General features: G+C 39.4%; 2 protein-coding genes across 2 annotated transcripts in view; one reads left to right on the top strand and one right to left on the bottom strand.

Moving 5' to 3' along the window:
• Window positions 1-24853, bottom strand: part of SHC4 (SHC adaptor protein 4) — a 127729-nt gene that overhangs the window by 30491 nt on the left and 72385 nt on the right. Inside the window, exons 5-7 of the mRNA XM_045449799.1 lie at window positions 14782-14835; window positions 10452-10503; window positions 509-632 (exon numbers count right to left, since the gene is read on the bottom strand). Coding sequence (XP_045305755.1) covers window positions 509-632; window positions 10452-10503; window positions 14782-14835 — 230 coding nt within the window. The remainder of the gene's footprint in view (window positions 1-508; window positions 633-10451; window positions 10504-14781; window positions 14836-24853) is intronic.
• On the top strand, window positions 18383-20264 carry EID1 (EP300 interacting inhibitor of differentiation 1). Its single transcript, XM_045449800.1, has 2 exons — window positions 18383-19764; window positions 20027-20264. The coding sequence occupies exon 1, from the start codon at window positions 18593-18595 to the stop codon at window positions 19166-19168; it is 576 nt and encodes a 191-aa protein (XP_045305756.1). The 5' UTR covers window positions 18383-18592; the 3' UTR covers window positions 19169-19764; window positions 20027-20264.

Genomic DNA, 24853 nt, shown 5'->3' with positions numbered 1-24853 from the left:
GGGAGGGGCAGAGAGAGACACAGAATCTGAAGCACGCTCCAGGCTCTGAGTTGTCAGCACAGAGCCCAACGCGGGGCTTGAATTCATGAACTGCGAGATCGGGTCCTGAGCCAAAGTAGGCCGCTTAACCGACTGAGCCACCCAGAAACCTCTTGATATATTTTTTTTTAGTGGTATGCATGGGATCTGGGATTGAAACAATTCTGAGACATTTGATATCTGTTATTTTATGATACTACTTAATTCATAGCTCTGTATGATATCAGAGAAACAGGGAAGACCCCTTCTTGGAGTGTCTCCTTTAATTTTGATACAAAGCAAGAGGAAATATCTGGACAAATACAAGAGAAAGAAAAATAGAAAATGTCATTATTAGTTTGTACTGAAACTGCCTATTTGTAAGAAAAAATTTACTAATTTCATTAGTCAGTTTGAAAATGCCATATTAATTTGAAAATACAGCAAAATAAATATAGCAAGTCAAATAATTATAGAACTCTTGGCTGACCTTTCACAAGAAGTATTCAAAGAAGGATTTTTCAAATACTGTTTAAACCGGAGTTCAAAAGCCTGCCCTATGGTGCTGATGACATCTTGGGCCATTCCGCTGCGGCATTCCAATATGTGGCAGGCTGCAAGTGGACGAACAAAAAGAAACTGTAATAAATTTTCAACAAGAAAAGGTTATAATGAAGTAAAAATGTTTCCAGAACATGAACTGGTACTTGAATAAAAGGGAGTAGGTTTATAAGCTCTCTTCAGCTCTGAAATGGCAGAAAAGAATACCTCATATTTCATTTGCATCAAAGAGAAAAAACCATTCATAGTTTACATTTAAATATCTCAAAACACTGACAGATTTTGGTCTCAAGACAGGTTTTTGGGGGCCCCCATTTTTATAAAACCAGACTGATCCTAACCAATAACATGACTCACGTTCAATGTTAGCTCTAGAATTCAATACCAGAGATGCTGAGGGCAGCAATCTGACAGGAAGGCTTGTAGTTGTGCTGTTGTCTTTGCAAAAATATAACTTTCCAAACCTTCTCTCCTCACTCAAAGTGGGGGATGAGCTGCTGGCAAAAACAGGAGCTTTATAATACCCCTTTGCCCTGTTATTGCTATTTTTAAAATTTTTTTAACATTCATTTATTTTTGAGGTGGGGGAAGGGGCAAAGAGAGAGGGAGACACAGAATCCAAAGCAGGCTCCAGGCTCTGAGCTGTGAGCACAGAGCCCGAGGCAGGGCTCGAACTCATCAACCGCGAGATCATGACCTGAGCCAAAGTTGGACATGGCCGACTGAGTCACCCAGAAGCCCCATGTCATTGCTATTATAAAGCAGTGATGGTCTGGTAACCCCTGTCTTCACAACCCTACTAAAGAACTATCTCCATTAAGCATTAAAAACAAGATTTTGTGACAATGGCATGACCAGAAGATGTTAAATTTTTTTACTAGATACTTTCTCTGAGAAGCTGGTACTGGGAAGAGGAAGATTTTCACAAGTAATTTAAAGAAATAAATTATGGAGGGGGCAGCTGACAGAATATCACAAATGAGCAAATCTGCTGCTGCTGCTGCTACATAAAATCAGGAGCTTATGTGGAGAGACTATAAATTCACCTCCCACCATATGGAGTATCATTCTTGCTTCGATGAGAGTCTGGGGTCTTGCTTAGGGCCCTGCAATATGGAGATTTAATTGAAATGGAAGTTTCATCAGGATGACTTAAAGATAAAGGCAATAAATCTTATGAGAAGTAAAATCTTTAAAATACATATTGATTTGTATAGCCTGAAGAATGGAGGGATGAGAAAAAGCTTAATAATGGTTAAATATACACAAGAACGTTGTAAAAACTGTTAGCTATTCTCTGAGAACAGCTTAAGCGAGTGCATGGGGAATTAAAATAGAAGCCCAGGAAGCCTCCTAGGTCTCAGGAACTGTGGAGCCAACACTGGGACACCTTACTAAAAGGGACACCAAAGGGGAGGAGAGAGAGCTGTCTTTATGGAATGAGCTAACTGTGCTGACTTGGAAGCATGGTTTTATGCTTTTGCATTCTCTTGGAAAGGATTTTGTATGTACGTAAAGTAAAAGGCAATTCATTCACATCTGATAGAATTTTCAGAGCCTATAAAAGTACACAATAGTAGTACCTACAACAGTGTTTCTTTTCTTAGCCTTATGTTATAATTATCTCAGGAAGGGGCTGGCTCCTAAGTAGCTCAATCGGTTAAGCCACTGACTTTGGCTCAGGTCATGATCTCCCAGTTCGTGAGTCTGAGATCCGCATCAGGCTCTGCACTGGCAGCACAGAGCCTGCTTAGGATTCTCTCTCTCTTCCTCTCTCTCTGCCCTTCCCTGCCCTCTCCTCTCAAAATAAGTAAATTAAAAAAATAAGAATCTCAAAGAATCTCAAATAATTCTCATTCCAGAATTGACTTGACTTTCATTTAAAGGATTTAAATGAAATTTTTATAGGGTTGGTTTTTTAAATATTTATTTCTTTATTTTTGAGAGAGAGAGAGCAAAAGAGGGGCACAGAGAGACACACACACACAGAAAGAGGATCTGAAGCAGGCTCTGCAATAAGAGCCAGATACGGGGCTCGAACTCATGAACCATGAAATCATAACCTGAGCTGAAGTCAGACACTTAACCAACTGAGCCACCCAGGCGCCCCAAATGAAATTTTTAGAAAGCATGTGTTTGTGTGTGTGTGTTCATGTGTGTGGGGGGGGGGGGGTGGGGGTGGGTGGGGGCGCAGTGGTATTACTAAATCAAACAATGCTAAGGTGTAAATCTCTAAAAGAATTGTCATTACCATTTCTTATAAGGCTATCCCTTTAAAGAAGCAACTTGGAAACTGATATAGACTTAGGAGCTAATTCTAGTTTTGAAAATCCAATTAAGAATGCTTATAGATGGGGGCACCTGAGTGGCTCAGTCGGTTAAGCATCCAACTTTGGCTCAGGTCATGATCTCACGGTTTGTGGGTTCGGGCCTCACATGGGGCTCTGTGAGGACAGCTCAGAGCCTGGAGCCTGCTTCAGATTCTGTGTCTCTCTCTCTCTTTGTTCCTCTCTCTCCCTCAAAAATAAATAAAAAACATTAAAAAACAGGAAAAAAAAGAATGTCTACCCTTTCTACCAAAGGAAAATGTTTGATCTATCTTTAGACTCTTATTTTAAATTGACCCTTCTTTTTCTCTGCAGTAGCTTCACACATGAGCAACACATAGAAGGTGTTTTAAAAATTGTGTTGAATGAATACATACTGATTTTCCTGAATCGCATCAATAATTCTAGTGTGAGAAGTTCTCTTCAATTGCATTAAAATGACACCTGCAGCAATCCCCATAGTGGGAAAGGTTCCTACAGCCATTGAGTGGTGTGAATCATTGCTTGGTTTACTCATGGAGATATACTTAAATCTACAAGGTGCCCTTGGAAATGTGCTCTCCAACTGACCCAAGAGAAGTTGTGTTACATTATGACTAAAAAAGGTTTCACGCCCTTAAATTCTTTTGTTTTTCACCTTATAAATTTCTGGTCCAATTAAAAGAAAAGTCAAGATCCCAAATCATGTCAAAATGCAGAATATGATTTTTTCAATTTTATGTTTTTCTTAGGTTCAAGAAGATGTCTAGAGATGAAGACAAGGAAGATGAGAGAGACAGGAAATTCACACACACACACACACACACACACACACTCAGAAACATGAAAGTGTGTCTCCCTTAAAAGGGATGAGAAAACAAGAACACTTAAAAGAACTCTGGAAAGATTCAGATTCAAGTTCAAATTTCAATTATGCCACCATCTACATGACCTTGAACAAGTGACTTTGTAGCAATGTCCTCACCTGCCAAGACAGGGCACTGATTTTTTTTTTTTAATGTTTACTTATTTTTGAGAGAGAGACAGAGACAGAGCACGAGCAGGGGAGGGTCAGGGAGAGAGAGGGAGACCCACAATCTGAAGCAGGCTCCAGGCTCTGAGCTGACAGCACAGAGCCCGACGCGGGCCTCAAACCCACAGACTGCAAGATCATGACCTGAGCTGAAGTCAGATGCTCAACTGACTGAGCCACCCAGGTGCCCCAGGGCACTGATGGTTTTTAAGTCCCTTATTGCTTTATGGAGACCCCAACCTTCATCTGTCACAGTAGCTTCAGCCTTCTGAGGAACAGGCATGTGGGTTCTTGTGGCACGTGGGTACTCAGGAAGGAAGGACACAACTAAACCCACCAGCCGACCTCTACCACTTCTCACATCTAAAATGTTCTTACTTATCTCAACTCTTCTCATTCTGATACTTTGAGCATTTGGTCCTGTTCCTGGACTGATGCTACCAACACATTCTGCTTTGCTTTGGATGACCTCATTGCTGCCATATTACTTTTTCTGAGAAGATCAGACGACAAACAGTGGTGCCCGGCACCATGAAAGGAATGACATTGGACAGAAAGGTTGACCCTGTGCAGACGTTCTGTACAGCCTCACTCTCTCCAGTGAACACACATGTTGTGATAGTGCTGTTGTTGGTATTCACAGACACACCACTCTGCGAAAACGGTCTTGGTTCTTTTTGAGGTTGGTCATGGGCCAGAATAGGGATGGGCTTTGAATCAAACACAGGTGTGCCCATTTCCCAGTGTTAGACCCATCTCCAGAAGCTTAGGTAAGCAGCCAGGTTGGCCAAGAATTTACCAACCTTTAGCTAACGAGAAGGTAGAAAGACAAGTAAATAAAAAGCCCCAACTGCCAAAAAAGAATGTGACTTTCCAGTGACATGATAACTTTGCATGGAGGTCTGAGATGGAATCAGATGCAGATATGAATTCTTTTCCCTCCACCTCGTAGCCAGACAGACCCATAACTCTACCTTTGGGTATCAAGCACTTATTAGGGAGGATTTTTTTTTTAATCTTAGATACATATTCTTCAAACTTTATTCATTTGGTTTCCTAATTGGATGTTCATGGACAAGAGGCTAAGAACTCTTCTTAGAGGATAACAGGCTCTTCTTTACTAGTTTTATATTTATTTTTAATAGACCAGGGTTTTTTTGTTTTGTTTCTGTTTTTTGCATTTTTTAATAAACTAGAAATTCAAAAGCGCAGCTTCTCAGGTAAACCACCAGATGGTGCTGTGGTACTGAAGCAAGGAGTCCTCCCCGCTTAGAACTCCGCCCAAAGAAGTAAGCCAGCAGTCAGTCCACAGTAAACTGATGTCACCAGGACAGTAGTCCATATATTTTATAACCATAACCATAAATGTAAATAAACAGGCTAATTTAAATTATTTTTGTGGTCTTTAAAAAAAATTTTTTTTAACTTTCTTCAGAGACTGAAAACCATGGCCTTCCTATATTACACCCAGGTAGACTGGGGCCTCTTCACATACCAGATTCAGAGAAACTATTTAAACCTCCCTGGACTACTACATATTTGGAATGAGAGGTGAAGAGAATATGTATTACGGGGCAAGCTGTATTAGTCACTAAGTAAACTCAAAACATTCTTAGAGTGACTTACCTTTTCTACAGAAAAGGCCCTTTATAAAATGAGGCGTTCACTAAAGGGTCCCAGCCAAGATGGAAAAAAAAGGAGCAACTGCCCCGACTTGAATCTACTAATGCTAAAAATGAATTGGGCAGATGAGAGATAGTGGGAACATTCAGGATTCTTAGCAAGGAGCCTGGACTCCTCTGCCTGACAGCTATGCTCTTCCTCATCCTGGAGGTCCCGCCCTCTGTCCCTTACCCATCCACTGACATCCTGCTTCCCAGGGGCACCTAGAGCCTGTTCATTGCCACACTGAAGGTTATTTTCTGCCTTCACGCCCCCTAACTCCTTTTCAGTATGTGACTTTCTGGGGTGCCTTATTCCAAGGTGTCTTCTCCCGGAGAAATTTGCTCTTCCTCCTTCTCAGGTGATACTCATCTCCTGATTTCCTCTCCTCCTCCTGACTACTCCTCTGGCCCTTTATGGTCTCCTCTTACCACTCCTGGAGAGCCTCAGCCCTCTTCTTTCCTGGTTCCTCCTTCAGTGATCTTGCTTACTCTTAGGGCTATGAGGCAGTTTTTCCAAACCTGCACCTGAAGGTCTGGTCTCCCTCTCTATCTCTTTCTGTCTCTCCCACCCCCACACTCCCATCCCCTTCAGCTCTACTCCCACCTTTCCGCCTCCCCGACCCTGAGCTTCTCCTGCCTGCTGAACATTTTCCCCAGATGAACCAAACTCATTAGATAATTCTGTAACATCTTCTTTCTGGTTTCACTATTTTCTTTATTTATTCAAGGACTTAAAACATTTTTTTTCTTTTTTACAAATACAATAAATATTCATTACAGGAGTTATAGAAAATAAAAAGCTACCAAGAAAAAAATTATGTAAATCTCACTATCTAAAGATAACTACTATTAATATTTTGGCATCTCTTTCTTTTTAATCTTTCCAATCTTTCTTCTAAGTATATCTCCCTACAAAATGTTACCTGGGGTCATGCTATACCCATTATTTCACAATCTCCTTTTTGCACTTAATAACATTGTCAACATTTTCCCCAGGTCATTATTCACTCTAACACTAGCTGTAAATTGTTGCATAGTAGTACATCCTATGGATTCATTTAAATAATTTGCGATTTATGAATATTAAATTAATTTTTTCTGTTATATAAATAACATACAACAACAATCTTTATTGCTTAGTCTTTGTGCATGTTCTAATTATTTCCTTAGAAGTTAAATTGCTGGTTCAAAAGTACTTCCCTCTTTAAGACTTTGGGTACAAATTGTCATCTTGCTCTCCAAAATGTTTGGATCTATACTCCTACCAGCATTGTTAAGAAAAACTACTACTCTAAGCCCCATCTTACCTTTTTTTCAATATTTAAAATTTGAAGATGAAATATGAGATCTATTTATAAGTTGATTCCTAACAAAGTAGCTAGTAAGCTTTTGAAAACTTTTAAATGTTTCTTGGTGTCTTGTAATGTTCTTTTTTAAAGATGTGCTCAGGACCCTGAATTGATTCACTTGCTTAATAGCTGGCTGAACTTAGGAGAATGATCTCACTTTCTCAATGCCAGTGTTTGCTTTGGTAACCAAAGGAATAAATTAATATCGACCTCCGAGAGTTGTCGTGAGGATGAACTGAGACAATGCCTGCCACATGGTGGGCATGCAATAAATGGTAAATGTTTTTCCCCTATTTCCCTAGTGGATTGTCTTTTTCCAATTTGTAATAATCCCTGTTTCTTTAATGGCAACACCACTCCAAATCACAAGGATGATGATGATGATGATGATGATAATAATAATAATAGCTACTATTTATTATATACTTACTAGGAGCCACATATGGGGATATTTGCATTGTATATAATATCTCATTAAGTCCTCAGGAATATCTGATTTCTATTTCTTCACCAACCTTTATATCTAAATTGTTGCCAAGTTCCATTAGTTCCCATATTTGTCCAAACTGTCCCTTCCTCCCCCAATGCAATGTAAGCATTACCACTCCTGCCCAGGACTAATGAGATATCCTCAAAATTGGACTCTACAATTCCAGACTGTTTTCTGTCCTCCAGTATCATTTTCACAGATACAAATGCCAGAAAACTTATCACTTTGCAATTTCAGCAAAAAGGCAGAAGCCAGAATAATGGCTATAAAGCTCAAAATCTTTTAATGGCTCCCAGTGGCCTTCTGGCCAGCACTCAAAGCCCTCTACACTCTGTTTCTGACCTATCTCTTCGGCCATGGCTCCCCTACTTCTATTCCTTCACTTCTCTGCAACCCCAGCCTTCCACACACACTCACATACCACCCAAACACATAGCCCCAAGCTCTCATTACAGGATTTTTTCACCCACAAATCTCGACTGAGCCCCTGCTATGTTCCACATACTGTTGTCCAGGACCCCCTCCTTCTCCAGGCACATCCTATTTCTCTCTGCCATTAAATGATGAGCCCAGGCTAGCCAGGAACTGTTTTCCTCCACAATGATTAGTTCAGCCCCTTTCATATTAGCATGTAATTAATCATTATTTGTGAGCTTGAAAATTATGTCAGCACCTCTGTGCAGAAATTAAAGTCCAGGGGCTGAGGTGAGTTGAAAGGATTTAACACCACAGGGTTGTGCAAGTAGGGGGTATGTTGACAACAGAGTGGCTTCTCACAGAAGTTTCTATAACCAAGATAAGTAAGAAAGGGAATGAGAGACTGAAAAAGGAGGCATAAGGATGACGAAATGCTAACATAGTAATCCAAGAAAATTACTCTGTGTTTCTAAGTCATCTGTCTTGTAGGTAGATCCATTCCCCTAAAGAAGAAAGCAAGCGACTGACTTGAATCTTAGAACTCCTCACCACTGCTTACTGAAAAGAAATGACATGACTGAGCTGTTCAGCGACTGATGGTAAAGTTACCAAACATCTAGATTTCCTGATCTATTTGTTCTTTCTCTCACCCTGTCTTTTCAGGTTGAGAGAAAAGACTTTGTTGTTCAGAGGCCTTGCCCAAAATAGCATGCAGTTACTCTTTCGGGAAACTCAGGCTTAACTAAAAGCAGTTGCTCTTTTCTGGTATCTTTTGTTGTATTTCATTCTTACACCCCCGTTCCCCTTCACTAGTTCCTGTCTCTCCTACTCACCTTTGGTGATTACCCATTCTTCATTGTATAGTTTACAATGAGTCAGTTTCAACCAGGTATTGTGTAGTACTTGTCACCTGTTTCTTCCTTTCCATGTCATCAAGCCATATTCTTTTGGCAAGCATTTACTGAGTATCTACTACATGTCAGGTCTTGTGTTAGCAGCTGGTCCTCATCATTTCGTTTTTTAAAAGTTTTCTTTATTTCGAGAGAAAGAGACACAGAGAGTGCGAGACAGAGAATCCCAAGCAGGCTCCAAGCTGTTAGCACAGAGCCCAAGGTGGGGGTTGATCCCACGAACCATGAGATCATGACCTGAGCCAAAATAAGAGTCAGAAGCTTAACCGAACTGAGCCACCCAGGTGCCCCTTATCATTTCATTTTTTACTATAACAATAGCTTCCAAATAGATCTCCCTGTCTTATGTTTCTTCCTGAATCCATCCTGCTCCCAAATCAATCTTCGTGAAGCTCTGCTCTGTCAACAGAATTCTCCACCCATTTGCTTGAAGATTAAGTGCCTACTTATCAGCCCTCTGGATGCCTTTTAGAAATCTTTTTCTCTGCACCCAATCTGCTTTCTAGTAAATATGTTCTATTCATTTGCCCTCCACCCCCAGCATACCATGTACATTTCCATCTTTGTTTTATAGCTCTTTGAATTTCCAAATGCTACTCCATGTGTGTACTTAATAAATGGGGGCGGTGGGAACTCTATCCCTGGGGTGGCAGAGGATGCCACCCTAATAGGTTCTAGTCAAGGAGAAGAAGAAACCTAAGACTCATCCCTATGAGGAATCTGAATGTCCCAGAGTTAGGGATAAGAAGCAACAATAACCATGTCTGTCTAAAGAGGTCCAATGAGCTAAGGAACTTCCAGCCCTTCATCCAAAGTTTGATTGGGAGATGAGTTTCTTTAGGCAAACTTGCTAAATCCTGGGATGAGAAATCCAATCAACTTACTCTTTCATTCACTGAGATACTCAACAAAAATAGGTATTTTTGTTCCAACACCTATGTGCTTGGCTTTGGGGTGAGTGCTTTGGAAACAACAGTGAATAAGGTAAACAGGTTCCTGCCCTCATGGCGGTTTCAGTAGAAAGGAAAGACATCAAACACATCAACAAATGGTAAATAAAATAACAAAAATGTGAGGTTAGTGTTAATAAGAAGAGAAATAATATGATGATGCGAAAGGGTGGGATATGCTATCGGAGATAGGAGAGGCTATCAGTCAAAGAAGGTCTCTCTGAAGAAGAGACATTTAAGCTGAGATCCAAAACATGAGAAGAAGCCAAACACTCAAAATGACATGTCAGACTCTTGAACAGCAAAGGTACGGGCTCAACATACATGTGTGGTGCATGCGCACGTACACACACACACACACACACACACACACTTGCTGTGACTAATGTGGGCTAATAACCTCACTGGCTTGGGTCTCTATGTAGTTCATTCATCCATTGGGGATGCAGCAGCCAGCTCCTTCTATTATTATAACCAGAACAGCTTCTCTTTTGATTATACAAAAGATAATAAACCTTTTGGTATAAGGGTCCCTCAGATGACCGGGATCTAAATCCCAGCTACATAATTTTTCTACTTTGCTCTGCTGGCTGGGCTATTTATTTCCAACTCAAATTCACATAATATTTCTAGAACCCAATCCAGCACTCTAGTGATCCTCATTACCCTGTATATTGAAAAAAAACTCCTTGTTACATTTTAAAGTTGGTATATACCAGTTCTTAAGAAAATCTAGAAGTTGCTTTCCATACCTCGTTGATTAACTGGATCTTTAGCTACGTAGGCAACATAGTCTGTAGTATCCTATAAAAAAGGGAAAACGATTGCATTTAAAATGAATGGATTGTACTGTTGAAAGATAAGAGTACATTTAGGACATGATACTGAAGTACGGACTTAAATACAAATGTTTCTATTTAAAGAGAAAAGGAAAGCACCCTAAAAGGGAACATAAATATACACTGGGTAGTTTAGCAATTGTGGAGTCCTGATTCTCTGTCCCTTGGAGAGAGAAGTTGAAAATTAAAAATTTAGAGGCAGAGTTAGTGATACTTACTCACTAAGAATAAAAAGGAATCCAGATAGGGAATATATTGGTACAGATATTCTTAAAAAATGGTAAGGGACCATGACTCTCTCCTGTTTTGAAAGTTGAAATACCAGGGGTTATGCAGTCACAAAGGAGTCATAAACTGGGAGGCAGCACCATGATTTCCCAGTTGTCCAGACAGACACCATGTATGTCAGAAAATAAGTCAATTAAAGAGACACATTGGTTTTTGTGGTTGTTAGCTCGCTTGAGTGCAGTGCAAGTTAAGAAAGAAATAAAGCAAAAATACAAAGCATTTATCTGATCAATATATAGAAAGGAAAAATCATGTTTGAAAACGAGAACCCATGAAAACCCTAAGGATTTCAAAAAGAGGTGTTGCTGACGTTGTAAAAACAAGCAAAAAGCCACTTGGTAATTCTGACTTTTATTGAAAACAGTAAACTGATGAATGATAAGATCTTAATAATTAAAGATGCTTTTTGTTATCTCGGTTCTCAGGGAAAAAAATACACACAATGCCATTTGCAGATTAGAAGTATGACTCTCCAGAGGGAAGATGCAATCAACTGGCAGGAAATAAAAGCCCGTTTGTAATACCCTCAAGGACAATCACTTAATAACCCACAGTGAAACACACAGGAAGCAGATCTCAGGGTCAGCGTAACTTGTCTTCAGTTATTTTAAAAAATAACAAACACCTAAATAAATTTATCTTATGCTAAAAGATAAAAGGTTTGAGATATCTTGTAAATAAATAAGGTCATATCTGTGAGCTTTGTTTTATATTAATTTAGAGGCAAAGCCACAGTTGCTGGGGACTTGGTTGCTATTTTTAAAACTGAAGGGATGGTAATGATGCCAGCAACACGGGTTGGCGCATTCGATGGTGGGAAAGAGGTTGTGGGACTTCATCCTCAAAACCGTCTCCAACAGTCTTACAGTTCTAAAATCAGTAACTGTAAATATCTGGGAGAATTTTAAGAATGTTAAAAGTAACGCACAAATAGTAAAAAAATACATACAAAAATATATTTGTGACATACTTGTAATGCATTTTTGAAAAAGAGAAAGTATTTCTAAATATAGAAGCATTACGAACGACTGTCTTAAGGGCTGACGGGAGGAAGACAAGTAAATTGCTTTGAGAAGAGAGTAAAGGTGAGGGTGAGCAAAAGTTAAGAGGGAAGGAAGGATAGCTAATCTTTAACTGTTTTCATTTTTTGAAATGTTTATTTATTTTTGAGAGACACAGAGACAAAGCACCAGCAGGGGAGGGGCAGAGAAAGAGGGAGACACAGAAGCTGAAGCAGGCTCCAGGCTCTGAGCTGTCAGCAAAGAGCCCAATGCAGGTCTTGAACCCACGAACCATGACATCATGACCTGAGCTGAAAATCAGATGCTTAACCGACTGAGCCACCCAGGCACTCCAAGAACAGCCAATCTTTTTTTAAACTCTGGAGGAAATCTGGTGGAAAGAAGGGTACTACTTTGGGCCACGGAGACTTTTAGCTTCTTGCACCCAGTTAGCTGAGAAGTTGTAAATTTCTAACAGACAAAGCTATGAGCATGTGCTAGCAATAGTGGTGATAGCTATCTCCTATCACGCGGTGCCAGGCATGGTACTAGCAGGTTATACACGTCAATTCGCTGAATTCTCACAACACTGTGAGGCAAGGGTGATCATTCCCCATTTTATAGATGAGAACCCTGAAGCTAAGAGAGACTAAATAAGTCAAGTCTCCCTGACTCCAAAGCCTGGCAGTTCATTTGGGGGACCTTGAATGCCAATGCTTATGGTCGCCCCAGTTTTTTATTTTAAATAGAATTGCAGGTTTTCTTTCCAGCTGCAGAGAGCACAGGGGCCCCACTCAAATCAGTAGGTACAAACTTCCCCACAGCGGCGAGGAATTCTTTACCGTTTGTTTCTGGACAGTACTTTGGTGGGTTGAAAGTACTAAAGAACTAAAGGCACATGAAGACAATCTATTAGGACTGGGACAACTAGGATAGACGTCATGCAGGGCATGCCTAGGGTAAACGAGGATCTGAGTGCCAATGTGAACATGACAACAACTCTTGAAACTTGAAAGGGAAATTCAGAGCAAATGTCTGTAAATATTTTTAACACTTCACTTATACAACTCATTACTTTAAATAACTTAAGGAAAGTATTTGAGCTCCTTCGTGGATGACTGAGCTATAATGGGTTAGGAATAAAAGAGACAATGCTGGCCTCTTCAGGCTGGATTCAGTCAGCCCTCTCTGTACCAAACAAGTTCCTGGTTGTCACCGTTGAGGCAAAATTACAAGGCTTGGTGGATGGGAATTCAGATTCAGTACCAGGTTCACACTGCAGCTAAGTGCTAGGCTTTTTGCATACCCCCTGTTTGCTAATGAATCCATAATTAGCCATCCACGGAATCTCTTGAGGATGAGGTAGAGTTCTTAAAATCTGGTTTACATATTAATTAAATAGCACCATGGGACTAATATATTCATTTGGAAATAACTATGCCCAAAGCGGAAAGGTGAGGAAGTAGAGAAGCCTAAGGGCAAAATTAAGTATCCATTAATAAAAGAAAAAAAAAATCCCAATGATCTGAAGTCCTACTATAAATACTGCTTTTCTTCCGTAGGCTTCAGACAGGTTCTGAAGACAGGGTGTCTAGGTTTGACATGCTCAAATATTTTGAATCACAGGTAGCCAGTGTGAAGACAAGTAATTATTGAAATATTTTTAAGAATAGGGTAATGTGAATAGCATTTAACTATATATTTCACACACTAAAAGGTTATACCAACAACCAAGTGAAGAAAGTTGCTTAAATACTTTAGATGCCAGTAAAGGAAGCAACGATTACAACAGAGTAGCTTTGGAACTTTATTTCCTTTTAGGATAGACAATAATTTTTCCTTTTGAATATTTACCATAGAGGTCAAAATTCTGCAGTGACATCAGCTGCCAGATTTAGTTTTTACTACCATTCCATACCTCTCCTGGATTTCTGCGTTATATGTCCTATCGTTTATGGTCCTACATTTTATTCCTCAATTGGAAGTGAGAAACTAAATGTGGTGGCTAGAAAAAAATCAGCCGTTACACTGGATTTTACTGCTGCATTTCTGAAGGATACAATCTTTAATAATAAATGCTCAGCAGAACAGAAGGCAATACATTGGCAGTAAGAACAAAATCTGCATGTGCTCCCGATATATTTTCTTGACCTTACTGATGTTCAATCATTCTAAAAGTCAGACTCAGTCCTCTTCTAGCTTCTGGATGTTTGCAGGTAGGAGAAAAATGTCATAATATCATGAAGCAGCAAAATCTTCCTTCTAACCCCTCAGTTCAAACAGATTTGTTTCTTGGCCAGTCTCAGGCTTCCTAACTTCAATGCCTCTCTTCTTCCACTCCGGTTCAGAAGTGACGTGGTAGGGAGTCAGGGAATGACCCTCCACTCTGTAAAGAAGGCTTGGAGACAGAGCACTTGCTCTGTCTCACACAATTCGTGGGAAATGAGCACCATGTGGCCTCTAGGGAGGAAGGAACTGCAGTTCTCTCCCACCAGCTGTGTGTTCCCTCTGTGAATTTCTGCAAACCTGGCTGCTCACTTTAGACTGGACATAGTTGCCTCAGTTGGCAGCCAGAGTGGCAAACAGGCTTCCCCTATTTCCAAGTCCAACTGCCTAACAGGAGCTGCCTGGAACTCTGTGTGAAGAAGAGTGCTGAGGGAGGACTGGTACCACATGTATGACATCCTTGATTTCCATGACTTAGGTGTTACCTACAAGAACAGTCTCGGATGATAACTCCATGACTAACAACACAATGGAAAATTATTAGCTCATTTGCTAATCCAAACATTTTAAAAGTAAGTAATGGAAACTATTTTACCAAAGTCAAATTTTTGAATGCACATAGCTATTCACAAATTGTAATAAAACACTGGAAAAGACATGTAATGGCTAACATGCTTTACATGGAAGTTCTTTTAACTCTTATAAAAAGGACTTTTATAAATACTTACAGGATCCCCTCCAGAGGCAAATGAAATAGACTGCATATGATGATTTGCAATAATCTGTAAAACATAAACAAATTAAACATGTATGATGCTACAAATTAAATGCCTAGTTAAATACAATCTAACAGTAATGGTCGTACATTTGTATGTTTTGTCTTTGCCTGCTCAGCATCCCTTTGGAAATTACTCCATCCACATTCTATAATAATCTCATAAGGTTCAAGTAGGTTTGACAAGCCCGTCTCACCAGCCCCCTCCTTATGGCTGGACACAGGATCCAGGCCTAGGCCATCAGGAAACACCATCCCTCTGGATACAGCAAAACCAATCAATATCGTGGGGAGGAACTGAGACAGATAATAGGAAAGAATGCATCTTTCTCTGCCATTAAGGACCTTAGTTTAAGTCCAAAGCTTCTGGGATTCATCTTTTGCTGCCATGTGGGAAAAGCCTGATGGAAAAACAAAGTTTTCCCTCTGGAGAGTATCAGAGCTGAGAGTTAAAAAAAGAAAATCTGGTGGTAATATTTGTTTCATCATTTCAACCAATACATTTCCCCCCTCTCTTTAGTTTTTATGCATTTTTTCTATTTTATTTATTTAATTTTATATAAGTTGGTTTGAATTGGGTTTCAGTCATTCATCACCAAAAGCATACTAAAGCACTAACATTAAGAATTTCAATATGATGTAGACTATCCAAGTGAACTGCATTAGTTAGCTGAGAAGACTACCTCTTTTGAGATCTTGCCTCTTGAGATTTTAGGCTTGCTTATTTGGAAATCACAGAGTAATGACCAACTGACAGAGAAGTATTTGTCATACTGCTTTGAAGGTTCATTAAAATACCAACTGTGCACCAATTGGCTAAGCCTGCCTTGAGAAATGTTTAACATAATGTATACAAGAGTATAAGATACTCTTATATAAGATAGCCAGCAATTCTATTCTTAGATGTAGATCTACAGAATTGCAAAAATACAAGCACCAAAAACCTTCCCAAGAAAGATAATTACTGCCCTGTTTGTAATAGGTCCAAACTGGAATCAATCCCAATGATGATCACTGTGATATTTAAACAATGGACTACTATGTAGCAAACACACACACACACACACATACACACACAAAACAAATTTCTTGGGTAAAAGAAGCCACACACACACAAAGAATATATACTACATGGTTTAATTTATATAAAGTTCAAAAAACAGGCAAAAATATTTTATTCTGTTTGAAATCAGAACGGTGGTGCTCGTAGGGCAAAGAAAGAGAAAGCAAATGGTTTTCTGGAATCCTGAAAATCGTGTTTCTCGATCTGGGTAACAGTTACACAAATATGTCCATTTTGTGATAACCAAGCTGCACACTTAAGATTTGTGCACTTTTCTGTATTTGTGTTTTCTATGTTTAGATTTCAGCTAAAAGTGATTACTAAAAATAAATCAATATACAAACATCAATGTCTTTCCCACATACCAGCAATAGCCAACTAGACACTGTATTGGAGTAAGGGGTACATTTTATGATAGTACCTGAGTATAAAATAGTAAGAATCACATAAGCCTTTTCGGAAAACTTCATTGAAGGGTATAAATAAGACACAAACAAGCAGAAAGATATATATTACTTTTATGGATGAGAAGACAATATTGTAAAAATGTCAATTCTCCCCCAAATTAATCTGTAAATTCCATGCAACTCAAATAAAAACTCCACCTATATCATTCCGGTAACTTTTCAAGCTACTTCTAAAATTCACATGGAAGAACAAATGTGCAAGAAGAGTTAAGGCAATCTTTTAAAGAACAAAGACACAAGATTTGTCTTATCAGCAAGACATATTGTAACACTGTAGAAATTCGTTTGAATACAAAGTCTAAAACAAACTCACACATTTGTTTTCTTTTAATATGATAAATGTGGCACCAAACAACCAACAAAGGACAGTGATTAAATCAGTGAAGTTGGCTGAATTAGCTGTATATGTGTAAAAAAATATATAAATGAATCCTGTCCTTATCGTACTTAGATAAATAAATGTTTTATCCACAAAAAACCTATGCATGGGGGCCTGGGTTTCTCAGTCCGTTAAGCCTCTGACTTCGTCTCAGGTCATGATCTCACAATTTGTGGGTTTGAGCCCCGCATTGGGCTCTGTGCTGACAGCTCACAGCCTGGAGCCTGCTTCAGATTCTGTGTCTCCCTCTCTCTCTGCAACTCCGCTGCTCACACGCTGTCTCGGTCTTTCTCTCTCTCTCTCTCAAAAATAAACATTAAAAAAAAATTTTAACAACAAAATGTATGCAAACATTGAAGAAAAATAAAAGATCATGCTTGTGATCTTTGAAGTAGGAAAATCCAACTTAATAAAAAAAAAAGATATACAGGAAAAAAAATCCTTCAATTTGAAGGGTTTACATGAAAACTCATTTTAAAACTTTTATAGGAGAAGAGACACCTGAAACCGGACAAATAACAACAGGGAGGGAGAATGTATTTGCAACATGTAAAACAAAGTATTCATATAGTTTATAAGAAATTCCTACAAATCAGTAAGAAAAAAAAAAATAAACCAAAAATAAGGCCAGTTAATTTTCATAAGTAACACAAATGTTCAATAAACATGTTGAAAAATAATCAATCTCCAAGAAATCAAGGCTATGGAAAATAAAACAAGGTATCATTAAATTGATAAAATTGCTCAACAAAACAGTGTGTAGCAAGGATATGGATATTCTCAAACACTGCTGATGAGAGCTGAAAACTGTACAGCAATCTTGGAGAGCAGTTTGACAGTACGTATTAAAACTAAAGTATGCATGCTCTACAATTCCGCCTTTCCACTCCTAGGTTATTTATTCTGTAGAAACATTGGCACATAGAAACATTACCCATAGTTTATATCAAAAAATCGGAAATCACTTGTGTATGGTTAGGTCAACTATAGAATAGCTATACAAACGGAATGCTATGGAAAAAAAGACTCATCTATGTATACTAACAAAGCTAAATCTTCAAGTCATTGCTGAGGTGCTTTTTGTAGCTTGAAGAGTTAGGTAAGACTTGCAAAAAAAATAAATAAATAAAACCATACACACACAAGATTTTTCTACGAGGACATAAAGGTCCATATAAATGCAGAGGAAAAGAATTTAAAGAATACACACCAAACTGATTATGGTGGAAAGTTAACCTCCTGCGAAAATAAATGGAACCAAGTCCTTCTTCAGTATACTATCTTTTTAAAAAGATAGATAATATGCTTATTTGCGAACTTTTTTTTTTTTTTTTTTTTTTTTTGTTATGGAGAAAGCAGAAGGGCTGAATGAATGGATCAGTTGTCAGCATGTTGAGAACACTGTGATTTGGAGGTGGGGATTTAGAAGTCATAAGCGCAGAGACCAAAGGTAGTTGGAGCAGATGCTATTGCCTGGGGCGGGAGGAAAAGGAGCAGGAGAGAACGGAAGGGCGAAGGGGGAGGAAGAGCACTAAGCATAGTTACAGAAGCCACGTTATGGATTTTCAAGTTTACAGCATCATAATGCGCAGAACAGTTAGGGAAAGCGGAGATTACGTAACTCTCTAAACGTAGAGTCTACTAACGGAGTTCCAAAGGACCGAAACATACACCACGGTTCCGAAGAGCGGGGACCTCCCCCGCCAGGGGGACGCCAAACGGGAGGCGGTGTTTGGGGGTCGCGCACACGCACAGGGTCACGCAGGCGCACGGCGTTTGCGCACGCGCACAACCCCTCGGCCGCGTAGCTCCGATCTTGCAAAAACACCTTTCGAGAGGTTGAGCAGCTTGTACAATGTCGGAAATGAACGAGCTGTCCGAGCTGTATGAAGAGAGCAATGACCTGCAGATGGATGTGATGCTTGGCGAGGGTGACCTTCCGCAGATGGAGGTAGGCAGCGGGAGCCGGGAGCCATCCCCGAACGCCTCCCGCAACGGGGCCCAGCCACAGCTCGAGGAGGAAGGCCCAATGGAGGAGGAGGCGGCCCAGCCAATGGCGGAGCCGCAGGGGGAACGAGGCCTTGCTAACCGGCCCAGCCCTGGGGAGCAGCCAGGCCTGATCGCGGGCCCTGACTTCGAGAGCGAGGACGAGGGCGAGGAATTTGATGATTGGGAGGACGACTACGATTATCCGGAAGAGGAGCAGCTGAGTGGTGCGGGCTACAGAGTATCAGCGGCCCTTGAAGAAGCCAACAAGATGTTTCTGAGAACATCCAGAGCAAGGGAAGCAGCCCTGGATGGCGGGTTTCAAATGCATTATGAGAAGACCCCGTTTGATCAGTTGGCTTTTATCGAAGAGCTTTTTTCACTTATGGTTGTCAATCGTCTGACCGAAGAACTCGGCTGTGATGAGATTATTGATAGAGAGTAATTAAATGCTGTTAAAAGAGGAGGAAAAGTTGAGGAGAGACCCAACATTCCACTGCCTTTTGGGTTCATTCCAGATAGTACCGTGCCAATGAAAAACTTAATCTTCAAAAAAAGATTTTTGTCGTTGTTTTGCAGAATAGAATAGGGCAGTGACTGTACAGTTATGAAAAAGAAAAAATTGTTAAAGAAGAAAAGGCATTTTAGGACTGTGGAAATCTGTTTTCAAGAACCTTCCTGAAACACCTGTGGCTTTGACTTTGTTATTGATCCAGATTATTCTCCTTGCATTGGGGAAAATATCTTTCATATTTCACTGTAAGGGATGGTTTTGCGAGAGTAAGTTAATGTCAAGACAAACTGCCAATACAAGAGCCCAATGATATTAATTACATGAGAAAAAGTAACTAATACATCCAGTTTAGGACACGAGATGTCTGAGTTCTTTGGACTGAAAGCCCACTGAGAGAACTCTGAAGATTCCACTTTATGGTCTATCCAAGCCAATTATCAAAGGCTACATTTTTTTAGCGTAAAATAAATTGGGTGTTCTTCAGTATCCGAAAAGGATAAGCAAACCCAAAAAGAAATATGTATCAGGTGTGCTATATCTCAAAATGTGTTTTCAAGAGCATCTGAAATTTTGATTGTACATGTATCTTGATAATTTATAAAGCTAGTATGATCCATAATTCCAGAGAATTTATTGTCTTAACCATTTTTAAAACTCAAAAATATCCATAGTAAAATTTCAAATTTAGATATTAAAAAATATGTGAAAGAACAAAGAAAACAAAACTATTTCTAACACTCTTATACTAGAGAAATTGTTTTACTCGCTGTTTTTCATTTAACTTTACAGGTGAAAGACTTTGGTTGAACTTCATAACATAAGAACTGTCAAAGGGAAAATGTCAAGTAAAAGGAAAGCCATGCATCTAAAAAAAGACTGAACAATTATGCCCTCAATCTTTAAAGGTTTTAAACCTGCCCACAAATCCTCATCAGTATCTGAAGTTTCCCTCTGTCTCCTCCTCTAATGAAGCTTGTTATTGGTTATGCACCAGCATTCGAGATAATAAAATTTCTTGTTCTGTGTATTTTGTTTGGCCAATAGTATTGTTCACATACTTTATTGAAATCCTACTTTTTATCGTATTATGCTATTTTATTTTATTACTGAAACCACTTTATGATTTAAATTTAACCACTACATGGGAAAGTGTTCCAGCTTCAAATACCTGATTTATAAGTTAATTTGTGGATATTAAACTTTGTAAATTCCTATAAGAGAATTTGCTAGCCTGAGAAAACCTGTTGTATTAACGAACATATTGCTGTGGTTATTGAGGTTCTGAAGTTGCATAAGACTAAAAATTGTGTCAGAAAGTTGTGCCCAATAAACAGTACATCAGTAGGTCTTAAGATCAGTAAGACCTTATGGCAGTAAAGGACACATCCAATACAACAGCACAACTCAACCTTATTTATGTTATAGTCACCTTTTAGGGAGTGGGTTCTTTTCTGTAAAAAAAATGGACTGAGGGTTAAAAACACTAGGCTTGGTGAGGAGAAGGATAGATAGATACATGGGGAAACAAACAGGAGGTGAGATGTTAGCACTTAACCCTCTTCATCCCGCCTCTCTCATGACTCACTTTCATTACATTTTCAAAAGGCTTGTAGCTGCATTTAGATACATCTGGATAGATAATTGCTTGTATGATGTGAATTAACTGAATTTGGTGGGGGCGGGGCAGGGGGGGGGAGGGGAGAAGGATGCCAGTACACAAGGAGCACTGACCAATTGCATTTACCTCCAGATAAAGATGTCAGGAAATCAAAAACTGGTCTTCATACCAGGAAGTGTGATTAGGAAATCTGTGATTAGGTTCCTCTCTGAGACTAAGGAGGGAGCAAGAAGAAGGAAAAGAAAACTGCTCCCTGTTGGACCTGAAGGCTCATTTACAGGATAAAGACCTGGACTCCACAACTGACTTCTGTTGGTTGGTTCCTTGGTCTTGGAAAAACAGGCAGTAATCTGAGAGCACTGAAATTAGTACTTGTTTGTATTTACTAAAGAAACCCCTTTTAGAATTGTAAAATCACTTTTTATGTCTTTTAAGCGTTAACACGTACTGGAAACAGCCTAGCTGGTTCAAATCTTGGCTAAATGGGAACTAAAAAAGGAGTTCTATAGCGATTCTGGTCCTGATTTTGCGAACAGGGGAGTGGGTGGGGATGTGGAATGGGTAGAGCGAACTTTAAAAAGCTTACGAGTATATAGGGTGATTTGGGGGGCAGTTTTCTGGATCTATCCATATATTATTATATAGTATTACATTATAAATGTTTGCTTAGATCAGACTCGCATTTGGCTGGCCTAAGGACACAGACTTACTGTGTTTGGCTCATGCTTAAAATTGCAATTCTTCATTAAAGACCAACATCTCATAATCCTGATAGAGCAACAAAACTCCCAAGATTTCCATCTTTCCCCCCCCCCCAAAAGGTTAAGATCTGGTAGCCCTTGACCAATAGTTATGTGGGATAAAGCATCCAATTCCCCATTCTAATCAGAAGATATTCTGTTGCCATGTTTCCCAGTATCGTCTCCCCAACATGGAGGCCAAGTGGCACTCACCATATATCATTATGCTTGCACCACTGTTTTTCTTGTACCTGCACAGTTAGCATTGTCTGCCTGGCCTCCCTATATTTGAAGTTCCCTCTCCTCATGGAGACTAAAGGATATCTCCATTTTCTGCCTGTTTTACCTTCTTTATCTCTTTATTACTCTTAGTAAAATTTCACTAGCTGTTAGAGTTGGTGGTAGGAATGTAGAAATGACTAAAGAATAGTGGGAGTGGAAGCTAGTCAGATATTTTTGCTTACATCCTTAACATATTGAAGTATATCAAGGAAGTCTGTTGCTTGAATTTTTAAAACGAGGAATATAGAAAAACTCCCTAGAACTTGCTTTTCCAAAATGTATTTCCCATCCCAAAATATGGCAAGTTTTAAAAATCGCAAGCATTATGTGTTTAATATAATTTTATTTTCTGCCTCTGAGGTTCTTTAAGACATTTTCTGGGAGTGAATGGTTATATTCTTGAAGTTGTTCTCAGTGGCTGAAGATGAATGCGAACCATCCTACCCATAAATGCTCTGCCATCTATGAATGTACCTATCAATTTTAACTTGTTTATGTTTTCAGTCCAAAGTATATCTTAGGAGTTGGGGGGAGGGGAAGGGAGACATTAGTATTTCTTGGTATTTATTTTAAAACTTAAAAGGGTAACTTTCGGGGCGCCTGGGTGGCGCAGTCGGTTAAGCGTCCGACTTCAGCCAGGTCACGATCTCGCGGTCCGTGAGTTCGAGCCCCGCGTCGGGCTCTGGGCTGATGGCTCAGAGCCTGGAGCCTGTTTCCGATTCTGTGTCTCCCTCTCTCTCTGCCCCTCCCCCGTTCATGCTCTGTCTCTCTCTCTCTGTCCCAAAAATAAATAAACGTTGAAAAAAAAATTTTTTTTTTAAATAAATAAATAAAAGGGTAACTTTCTTTAAGGAAGATTGAGTTAATCATTTTCTCCTGCTACATCTATAAGGTCACTTCTCTGTTGCCTTCTCCCTTGAACAGTTTAGTTGCCCTATTAATGGGATTTATAAAGCTTGAGTTGAAGCATCTATAGTGGCACATCTTTTTTTTATATGTCCTCCCTCCACCAAGGGAGGAATGAAGGGGCCGTTTCCTCCAGGCCTACAGAATAGTTCAAAATTATTTTTACAAATCAGGACCTGGGTCTAAGGTCAATGAGATCCTAACTTTAGTCCCCACTCCAGCAGTGGGCTCAGCACAACCCCATTCCCTGCTACCAGTGCAGAAAAGATGTCCCACTTCCAGAGGCACTCATTGCTGTAACTGCTGGTAGTGGAAGCCACCCATGCGCCCTGTCCCTACTTCTGTTCTGCCAGAAAGATTATGGGCATGTGACAATACCCCTTCCAATTACAGTAGCCTGAAGAGAGAAAGAAATGAGAATAAACTAAGCCACCTACCACACACCACAGCCCTATTCTTCCTAAATTCCTAATTCCTCAGTCACCCCATAGAACTTTTTTTTTTGTAATGCTCATTAGGTTGTGCACAGAAGGCTGTCACCAGGACGGCTGTAGATTTGCTTACTCTTCCTCCCCTACAAAATTCTGAGATAATTCAAGCGCTTCTATACTCAATGAGATCTCATACCTAAAGGCATTAGTGCCACACACATGGGTGAAAACTAAAACTAAAATTTACATCTACAAATATCTTGAGGGAAAAGCATCTGAAAGACTGAACGATTGCTTCACCTTCCACCTAGATTTGTTGCATCTTCCAAGTACAGCCTCAAATGTTCTGCTCTCATTATACCAATGGTATCACCTCTCTTAGATAACCAATCAGGGCCCAACGAGACAGAAATCTATTTTGAACTATTTTATATTAAGTATTTTCTTCTGTGGTGGTTTATACTACTGTGCAAACAATGTATTTTATTCTGCTTTTGAATTTAGAAAATAAAGCAGACCTCAAAACTGCAAGTTTTTGGCAAAAACATTGGAGGAAAAAAATGCATATAACTGTACGTGCATGTTACTGAAAATTTTATGATTCTATGTTTTATGCTTTCCCTGCTAAGTACTGACTTTATGAAAATGTCTCAAGGAAATAGGAAAAATGTTTGAGTAAATAATAATAGGTACTGGGTGACTGGCTCTGTGCTAAGTGATTTACATCAATGGTTTTACTTAATCCTGTATATAATCCAGTGACACATATACTATTGCTAAATCCATCCTCTCAGAAACTATGAATAGGTACTATAATCTCATTTCACTAAGGAAGAAAATTGAGTGGTAGCATAACTTGCTCATTAGTGGCGAAGCCATGATTTCAACCTATATGTGACCTCAAAGCCCGAGAGCCAACTACACATTAAACCTTCCATGAGTCCCTGTTCAACAGTATTCCATACAGTAAAACCTTAAATACTAAGAACCTCGAATCACTACATATTAAACCAAGAAAAATTAGACTCTAACACCCATAAATAATCTGATATGAGGAATTTAGTTTAAAACATAAAAAGCAAGTCAAGAGTACCCTAGTTTAAGGAACACATTTAGCCCAATGCCTGTATATCTTTTATATTTGCTTCAGCAATGCTGTTCTTTGAGAAATAAGGTTCACAATGAGAACTCAGGCATACCATGGCATCACACATCATCAAAGAAGAAGAAACTGTGTTTATGTAATAATATTTTACAAAGCACTTCAAGCTTAAGAGTTGGAAGAAAATGTTTTATGCTTAAATTTCAGTGAGCTAGAATATTAACCCTAACATCACCCTTCCCCTCTGTCCTTCATTTGCACCCCCATCCAACACACAGTCTGTTAGTTCTGATAATGGAATTGCTTTCCCTTTGAGGAGCACGGGTGGAGAGTAATAACTGACTCAAGAATATGAGTTGCCAAATGGTATTTACCAGTTATTTGCACCTTAGTTCCTATTACAAAGCCAATTAGGTTGAGGCAAGTACGCAAGCAGTTAAATGCAGTGATGAGTTAGTAATACTGTTGTTCTAATTATTGTTATTCACAAATCCTTGGCAGATTTTTTTCCCTTGTGCCTTAACTAAACTTTAAGCA

The sequence above is a fragment of the Leopardus geoffroyi genome, chromosome B3 (assembly GCF_018350155.1).
Source record: "Leopardus geoffroyi isolate Oge1 chromosome B3, O.geoffroyi_Oge1_pat1.0, whole genome shotgun sequence".
In the NCBI taxonomy this organism is placed as follows: Eukaryota; Metazoa; Chordata; class Mammalia; order Carnivora; family Felidae; genus Leopardus; species Leopardus geoffroyi.
Note: the sequence above shows the minus strand (reverse complement) of the source record. Positions and strands in the feature narration are given on the sequence as shown.